This window comes from Limulus polyphemus, unplaced genomic scaffold (assembly GCF_000517525.1).
Source record: "Limulus polyphemus unplaced genomic scaffold, Limulus_polyphemus-2.1.2 Scaffold559, whole genome shotgun sequence".
In the NCBI taxonomy this organism is placed as follows: domain Eukaryota; kingdom Metazoa; phylum Arthropoda; class Merostomata; order Xiphosura; family Limulidae; genus Limulus; species Limulus polyphemus.
The window spans coordinates 470,045-479,970 of NW_013666169.1; the positions used below are offsets into that span (position 1 = coordinate 470,045).

Sequence of the window (9,926 nt, forward strand, 5' to 3'; positions counted from 1 at the left end):
AGTGAGACAGGGATTCGAACCCACAACCCTCAGATTGCGAGTCGAGCGCCCTAACCACCTGGTCATGGAGAAAAATATGTTCACAGAATCTACACATATTTTTAAATTCTTTTACAAAGCTGGCAGAAAAAAAATTCTTTATACATATGGATACGGCACAAATTCAGAGTCAGAGACAGTTTTCTGCCTAAGAAGGAAAGCTTACAAGTATCACATAAAGTCTGGAAGTAAGACTACATTAACAATATTGTGAGAAGCATGATTCAAATTGAACTCATCAAGAACAACAATTTGTGAAAAATTTAATTAAATAAACCAATTTAGAGTGATATTAATAATTCATAAAGAAAACACAAGGTCAAATTAATGTGATAGGAATTTTAATTATTTAATGATTTCTTCAAGTCTTATTTTTTACAGTTTAAATCAAGATAAACTACCAGATAATCTATAAATTCAAGTTAGTGGCATGTGATATGATTATAAGTTCTAAAGCAAAATAATTATTTAACTCCAAAGTTGAGTCAAATTAAGTAAGCATTAAATTTCATGGTAAAAAATGAATAAAACTATATAGTTTACCATGAAACAATTAATGAAAGATTTTCTGTATAACCAGCAACGGAAAAACAATAATAAGAAGGACAAATTCTTATTATCTTTCAAAGTAGTCAAACTGAATGAAGATAATTCAAATAAGGCATAAGAAAATGAATAAAAACATAAGAATAATCGGAATTATAAGACGGCATTAAAATAAATATTGAAAATGAAACACTGGTGACGCTATTCAATAAATTATAAATTTCTTGGTAAAATTGATAAAGTTTCACTTTTTTCATTCTCTTCAAATACAAAACATGAGTAAATTTCATATTTTAAATTAACATTATTAACAAATATATAGAAATATAAGAATAAATAAAACTTATGCTGGTGATTATACAGCTGTTTTTAACAGGATTTTGGAAAAATATTAACCACTTGAAAATTATTATATCGAACTAATAGTTGATAATATTTTAATTTCTTTCAACACTGGTTTCATTGGAACTCTATGTAAAAGCATGCCAAGTGAGAATAATGATGTGCAATGTTCAAATGAATCTGTGTATTTCCAATTTTCATTAATGACATAGCTTATCATCTAACTTATTTCAAAATAACATACATACCCAAAATCATCATCCATTGACTTGAAAAAAAACTTGAAGTTTGGTCGATTGAGAACATTTTTAAAATCACCCAGGGTAACTCGTTCAGGATGTATTGGTAATTTCACCAAATATGGAGTTTCTTCTTCTTCAACGTGATAGATAATTTTAGTTTCTTCCATTTTTTGTTAGCTATTTTTCATACATGTCCTATATCTATAAATTTAATCTTGATATGATCCAAATTTCATTTTATTCTTAATTTCAGTTAACTATGCCCAGTACTGCTAGAAACACTAACAGTAGTTCTAGAAATACCATCAACTAAGTACCAAATCTTATGACAGACCTTCAACGTAGTAATAGTAATACTTCTAGTTCTAAAGTACTCAAGTCAAGATAGTACTACTTGTACTAGTACCAGTAGGTCGAGTCTGTTTTTCAACAAACTGTGTTACTCACTTATTGTTTGTTTAATGTCATAAAACACTGACATTACATTACGTTGCAGTTAAACTTTAACTTTAAGCTGTAGTCTGCACTGTTTGTAAAAGTTAAGACTCATAATCAGTTTCTGTTCTTCTACTTAAGTTACTCACTTATTGAGTAAAATAGCGTTTATCTTTATGACGTTTTGACTTAACTTTTAAAAAAAATTAAATCATATATTCTGTAATCAAACTATTGTCTCATCAAATTCCTTCAGATATACAGACTCCTTTGCTATTCATAAAACTAAATCCACTTCCACGAAAATAATATTCTCAACAAATATTTGCTGCTAATGCTACTGTTAATATTAATATCGGTCAATGACATTTCCCCGAAAATAAATCGACTTCATAAAGTTCCTTCTCCTCACTTCACAGTTCAAAATGGCGACACAATAGTCTCGAAACCTGAAGTTCATTCAGGAAACAGTTTAAATATTTTCATAAGTTAAAAAACGAAGAAGAGAAACATCATGCGTATATTAAACCATAATTATTGTTACAAATAACAAATAGGCCTAATATTATATTTTATCTAATTAATCATGAGTATTTCTCTGCTTAAGCTTCTTTTTCACACACGCGACACCTAACGGCTGGATTTCAATAATTCAAAGCTTTTGTGCAAGATTCACAGAATTTTATTGTGTTTGTTTGTTTTAGAGCAAAGCCATATTTGACTGTCTGCTGTGTCGACCTAGGGAATCGAACTCCGGGTTTTAACATTGTTAGTCAGTAAATATACCGCTGTCCCAACAGAGAACATTTTAGAAAGAAAACGACATAAATAAAATAAAATAACTAATATAGTCCGTGTGGTTAATGTGTATATATATATATATTTGGGAAAAATCGTATTTAGACATTAGCCACGGGATAATAAAGTTGAATAAAAACAATATACTATTAATTTTAAATAAGAAATCTGCATCAGTTTTGACATTAATATGTTCATGAATTTCTTACAGTTTTATTGGTCATATTTATTGTATTGATTTTTGTATTTTACGTTGCTGCAGGCTGGAAAAGAATTAACGCATAAGCTTTGAACTTTCATTTCTATTGGAAATATATAGAAGATTTTAACTTTCAGGAACTTTCAAACGAAAGAAGTTAATGCGATTATTTTAAAAGTTAATGTTATTGCGATGTCATTTATCTTTAGGTTATAATGACGTTTGAATACTGCAATCGGGAAAAATTTCTTACTCCTTAAAATATTCAATTAGAACGTTTGCTTATTATTATTATTATTTTTTTATTTTTGTTGTGGGGAGGGTTTTCTTGTATTCCTTGATGCATGTTTCAGAGGTTCTTATAAGTTGGGTTATGCAGCTTCGTTCAAGTTAAAAAAAATTCAACTTATGATTCAAAATATCATTTATAGCGAGATTACGCAACTAATGAAACAATATATTCTAATATTTATAAATAGGAACGTAAAAAAACATATATATAATTAGTTATTCTGATCGCCAGGTTTATTTTTAGTTTCTTTCTAAGTACATAGTTTGTTGTGATCGGAAGTTAATATTACCAAGTGTTTCAGTAATTTTAATTGAGACTTAAGCCAATTCTGAGGTTAATTTGCTAAAAAATGTTTTATTGTCGCAATTTTTAAATGTAAGAATCTAATATAACGTAAAAAAACGTCACTAACCCTATAAGCAATTTAATCTCCAATCTCTGTAAAACATTCAGTTTAATCAGTGAAAAGGATAAGCTAAAATGTTCCTGGTGGAAAGCCAGAGAACCAATTGACGATCTACTGATCTTAGCTTAACAACTTTAAATTCACATTATTTGTAAGAGCACATATTAATCAATATGATTTTTATCTCGTTTGCTATTCCTCGGTAAGAAAGTCTGCAGATTTTGTTAATCATAAAGCTACACAAATAACTATCTGTGTCTGCTCACAGCGGGCATCAAAACCCAAATTTTGGCGTTATAAGCCATCAGTCTTACTGTTGCATCACCAGAGTCAGAAAGTTTGTAAGATTTTTAATTTTTACTTGCTAAATGTTATTGAAAAGTGTCTTTATTATTCAGACTATTATGTCAACGAAACAATAATCAATTTTAAAATAAATACAGAATAGGAGTTATGTTTTTCATTCAATTCCTCATATTCGTTTCTCTTTACTTTTACCATGCAGCGAATAAATCTTAGTAACCTTTTCATAATCTTGCTTCGTGTAGAAAATATAACTAAGTCTTAAAACTACAGTTTCGGCATCTTCAAGCTAGGAACATGCCAAACCTCAAGAAGTGTCTTACTCTTACACCGATACCAGATAGGCGACTACAGTTTCGGGATATTTAGGCCAGGAACACGACAGACCACAGGAAATAACAAGAAATGCGACTACAGTTTCGGAAACTTCAGGCTAGGAACCTGACATACCACAAGAAGTGTCTTGCACCGATACCAGAAAGGCGACTACAGTTTCGGGATATTTAGGCCAGGAACACGACAGACCACAGGAAATAACAAGAAATGCGACAACAGTTTCGGAAACTTCATGCTAGGAACATGACATACCACAGGAAGTGTCTTACACCAATACCAAAGTTAACTGAAGTTACTCTATTTTGGTGTGAATTATTATGACGTGAATCCAGTGGCATACATACGTACCAACGTAGCAGCCATAGCATTGCTACAGGGCCCGGGAGTAAGGTGAAAAAAGAAACATTACTCTCGGGCCTCTTGGCCTGCGCGCGCGCGCACACACACACACACATGTAAAATATACGTGATTTAGAGAGTACAGTATGTACATATTGCTCCAAGCACTGTTACAATTTTAAATTAACTTATTAGTTAAATGTTATTAAACTGGTACCAAATTATTATTATTTTGTTACTGGGCCCGTAATATTTTATGTGCGTTACTAGATTTATTACAATATAGTCGAACTGAATAATTTTTCTACTGAAGTGGTGAAAGGAAATATTAAGAGAAACTTAATTTAGTGATGGGCTTTATTACTAAAATATTGTACAGGAGAACAAGACATTGTGGTAAATTATGACGAACTATATCTAAATCATTTATTAAAGTCGTACATTTGTCAGCTGTTCCACAGATTAGCCTACATTCGTTTCTTAGAAATCTGTCATCGTGACATCGAGCCAAAAAAACTGTTTCTTGATGCAATTACAGAAGTTTTAAAGTTGCTGTGTGAATCAGACACATCTTTTCCCCCTCCCTCCAGTTTGAATGAGAATCCTGTTTAATTTTTTAGTATTATAGTCTCTGTTGTATATATATGTGTGTAATTTAATGGAGTAAATTTTTCAGTTTACTGAGGTTTAATAAGCATTTTTTGATTTAATACATCTTGTTCTCATTCTTTTAAAATATTTTTCATTTGATGAATATATAAGGTTTTGCTTTTAAAAGTTTCTTACTTTCATTTTATATGCGTGATTGAAAGATTGTACTGTACACGTGTAAGGTTTCATAGTGCATTCTGTACACGTGTATAAATGTAATCTGATGATGTTTGGCTTACTATATGCTAAATACATTTAAACATTTCTCTTTTCTCTTTAATTGTATGTTTCTAAACACGTGAAACCTGTCAAAACACACACAATTTATTATTGAATATATTTAATTTTGAAATAATTATTATTCAATATTTCATTTGTAAATTCAACCACAAGATAATGCTTCTCAATTTATTACCATTAGCTGGACAAGTCTCACACTGAAACGACAAAGTAACAAGATGCAGGCGTGATTTTTTTCTTTAAAGTTGTTTGAAGGTAGGCGTTATAGTATTATTTTATGATGACGCACGCCTGGGTGTTGGTGTCGAGTGACGAGAAAGGACGTAAGATCTGATGTAATTATTGTTCTGTTTAAAACATAGTTACAATATTGCTTAAGTTAGTCTTGTTTTATTGAAATCATTGTAGCCTTTCGTTTAATGTTTTTGGCCATTTAGCATTAACTTCTTCTATATTATGAACCTTATATGTATATACGTGGAAGAAATACTAAATCAATATCAAAGAGCATAAAAAAAAGCAAGTTGTTTAAATTAAAAGAAAGAAAATTTTTACTATTTTAATCTTTTTTTTGAGTTGTATAAAATAATTTATAATTATAACATTTTTTAAAACTATGTCTTTTATTCTGTAACTACAATTATCTTAATAGTGTTTTAAAATTAGATTAATCAGGCAAAAATAAATAAATAAAAGAGAACACATAAGCGTAACTAACTGTTAAAATAAGTCTTTGCGACGATATTGTGATTGTATTTTGTGTAACATCGAACGCAAAACGAACTTAAAACCATATTATTTATGTTCACAACTGTACAAAAAGGCTGGTAAATACCTACAGTTCTTTGTAAAAGTCGATAACCTTTGGACCCCTAAAATCATGTTGTTTTTTTATGCCAACAACATTACTTTGCTTTTCAGTAAATGTTAATATTGTTAAAACTTGTTTATTATAGTTCCTTGAAGAGATGGAACAAAAGGTTATAGTACCTTTTTCGTCTTCGAAAGTAAGCCTATAGAACTACTGTTTTTTTTTCTGTTCTGTTCTCTTCTTTTCTTCTTTTTTGGGGGTGGGGTAGGGGCAGTAGAGGATTATAGCCTTAAGGCATAGATTTCAAGTAAGGGTAGAATTAGAAATAGTATGAATGTTTTAACATTTTGGTACTCTTAAGTCTGAAACTGGTCTTTTTGATATTTGTTATATACCCTGTTGATAGTGTTGCATAGTTTGTTCAACCACATAATAGTTTGAAATTCACTTTATAAGTAGGAGCGTCGTTTCAGATTTCAATAGGGGAGTGCAACTTTTCTTTAAGGTCTCGGGGAGTTAGGTCCATAAAGGTTAAAATGTAAAATTCAGTATATTATGGACGTATTTGCTCTGATTATTTGCAATAATTAGTACCAATTCAAATAGCGCAGACTACACATTACAAATATCTTGTTCCCAATATAAATGAATAATATTAAAACACATAGGAGGTAATTACTTTCTCCTGTCCTATCCAAATTTCACATCTGTTTGAAACATTTATCTGTAAGTGACCATATAGATCAGTGGTTTGAAAGCTAGAGTTATTGCTATAGTACTTGACATTTAAATAATAGTAATAAATAAAAATTAACTAACTTTTTATTTCTTGTAAGTTGTTAACATCTACTCATATAATGTGTTAATATGTGACATCAAAATCCAAAAATTATTTTTAAAAATGGTAGAGAAATGTCTTGGCATGTTACTCAATACGATTCATTATTCTTACACACATATATACATTTCATAACCAGCTTGCTTTCATCTACCTTTATGTAAAAATGTAGACGCTAGATGTCGCTGTTTAGTAATGTGTTTCTGGATGTGATTTTACTTTTAGTAGTTCATATGCACCAGTCATGTTTGTCTGTGGTCGTTTCAACAACTTTACTGAATGAGGCACAAAGAGAATAGTTTCTTACAGGTAATGAAATATTTTTAACAGGTTATTTTAACGTAAGGAAAATGAAATTGGCTCCTAACTTCATTATTTTTTTAACGTTTAGGCGTAATAAATCACAAGCACTGTATTAATCTTCTGAAATGCAATACAGTTTTGTAACAAAGTGTAGTGCACTAGTACTAGTACTGCCTTGGTTGTTGCTTTTTACTTGTACTAGTTATAGTATTCATGATTTTAGTTGTAAAATAGAGACATGCAGAAATGCAACAGGTAAATCCAATATTATTGCCAACGAATTCGCTAAGTTTAGTACTGGTACAGTTGTAGTATTAACTATTATTATTAATCATAATATACTGGTACAGTGACGATATGGTGGTATTAGGATTCACTTGCTGTATTTCTTTTGTTTTCAAGATTTAGTAAATAGCAAGTTGAAACAATGAATTCAACTGGAACTAATAAATAACGTTGTTTATTAATTATTATATGTTTTTCAATGGAAATTGGCCTAGATAGGATAATTAAGAATAAATGATATATGTATATATATATATATATATATATATATATGTATAATTGCTAGTTAATGTTGTGGTTAGCTTTGATATTTTAATATTTTATCTGAAACTGATTATGTTACATTCAATGAGAAATAGGAGGCTGCTTAAAAAAGTTCCAGTTCCCATTTCATTAACCAGTTTTAACAAAATACTTGTAAGTCATGGTTTAAAACTTACTCTTTGTGTGTGATAAGTTACTGATTTGAGTGCATTTGGCCTGTTAGTTTTAGATCATCGTTCTAACTTTAGATGTGTATTTATCAGCTTTGTTCACTGATGAAAATACAGTGTGAAGCTGTATTACTCCTCAGAATATGATGTTTTTTATTCAGTGTGAAAAAGGATATATTTTTCAGCTCAGAAAGTGTTAATGCTCCTTATTGTACTGTGTAGGACATGAAAATTTAACAGGGAGATAGCAAGGGAATTGTAAAGCTTTTTACATGTTGTAAATGTATACATATTCACATTTTTTTTCTACTGTATTTCAAGACTGTATTCTTGGATACTTTTTTCCCCTTAATTACGTATTTCAAAGCTTTCTCTGAAATTAAAATAATCCTTAATTTAAAATATTTATAGACAACCAGAAAAATATATGACAATGAACTAATTATTCTTATAGCCCCAAAATAAGCTAAATCTTTACGTATTGTAACTACTTCCATTTGTAAATTGTTTACTAGTGGATAACAAAGATCAAGTTACTGTTTTCTATTGAACTTTAACATATAGTTAAAAAGATTGTAAAAGGAAAAATTTCATAAGTAACATTTTTTAAATGAATAGCCTCAAGTACAAGTTAACTTTGTTATTAAAGTATCATACAAAGTCCAAACAGCACTGACCATCATAATTTTGTGAGATGTATTTTTTAATGAAAGCTGTTGAATTATAAATGTTTATAGTAATCAGGATCTTTGATGGTAAATATAACTTTTCAAAACTTTTATTTATAAAAAAAAATATACACAAAATTGTGATCACATATTAATGAAGATCTTTCTTTGTGTATATATTTTACTACGCTACCTGAACCTAGGGTGTTTGGTATAGTTTTGTACTTTCATTATAAGTGTATGTCTAGGCCAAGGGTTCCTAAACTTTTGGCTTGAGATCATTTATAATTTTAGGTACCTTGACTGAGACCCTACTCTCCATCCAATGATTCATAGAATTGGATTAACTTTAATTTAGGTTACTGTTACCTATTTTGTTTTTCTTACAAGTATTCCCTTTTTGATGTTACAAAGGTACACATGTTGGTATTCTTTGTGATGGAATATTTTTGCTTGAACAATTACCCTGTGAAATCACACTTGTCTTCTCATTTTTTTGGAAACCTCTCAATCTTGGTAATCACTGAAGTGAAAGTATTCCATTTGTTTGAGTTAAATTCAAATACTTAACTCTCCATGGACTGGTATCTTCCAAATATTTATATTTTTTTATGAAAATTATCTTGAAAAAGTAGTGAGAGCTTGGACAACTCTGACATTTAGTTTCAGAAATATTTATTTGATCTGCTAGAACATGTTACAATTAAATTGGAATATTTTGATTTAGAAGTAAAATTAATTATTATTTACTTTTTGTTGATCGATTATGAAATTTGACAAACATCACATAAGTGTACCATTGGTAGCTTGTGAACAATGATATACATGTAAACATAATAACTTATGGAAAAGTAACATAGTTATAAGAACTATGCGTAATTGAGAATAGTAAATACACAAGTATGGAAAATTTCAAACAGAATACATACAGTAATATTAAAATAGTGTCACCTGTTGGTGAATGATTGTAATCCTTAGATTTTGCTAAATTTACATCATCTGTCGAGTTGACATGACATATGATGTATTACTGAGCGAGCAGTTGAAGGCCATACACAACAAACATACTAGACTTTTAAAGGAATTTGGCTTTAAAATCTTGGGTACTTAAGAGCTTTGAAACATCCATGCTTGAGTTAAAAAAAAAGAGCTTCTGTAGAGAGTGTGGAAACTTGTTTCTGGCTCTCTGTGCTTGTGACTATGATTTAGTGTACAGCTACGTTGTGAGGAATATTACTATTAACTTCTGATTAGTTACCTACCCGGGCAAAACTAAAAAAATAACTTGGTCATGAATGTAGCTGATTTTATATACCTTATGTTCTTACCTATAAAGATTAGAATAAATTTTTTTCTTCAGTTTGGTACCCTCATTGTTAATGATATTTTCACGTCATAAATCCAGTAACATCTTGCGTG

At 29.8% G+C, this 9,926-nt stretch overlaps 2 protein-coding genes across 3 annotated transcripts in view; one reads left to right on the forward strand and one right to left on the reverse strand.

Annotated features, from left to right (window-relative positions):
• The window catches only part of LOC106459104 (segment polarity protein dishevelled homolog DVL-3-like), a 35,570-nt gene extending 33,343 nt beyond the window's left edge, over window positions 1-2,227 (reverse strand). For both annotated transcript variants that reach the window (XM_022385534.1, XM_013918690.2), the window contains exon 1: window positions 1,176-2,227. In XM_022385534.1, the coding sequence (XP_022241242.1) occupies window positions 1,176-1,336 (161 nt within the window). In that variant the 5' untranslated portion in view covers window positions 1,337-2,227. The remainder of the gene's footprint in view (window positions 1-1,175) is intronic.
• A 3,897-nt stretch (window positions 2,228-6,124) lies between these two features.
• The window catches only part of LOC106459105 (D-glucuronyl C5-epimerase-like), a 51,256-nt gene continuing 47,454 nt past the window's right edge, over window positions 6,125-9,926 (forward strand). Inside the window, exons 1-2 of the mRNA XM_013918691.2 lie at window positions 6,125-6,175; window positions 7,043-7,126. The gene's annotated coding sequence lies outside the window, so the exon portion shown is untranslated. The remainder of the gene's footprint in view (window positions 6,176-7,042; window positions 7,127-9,926) is intronic.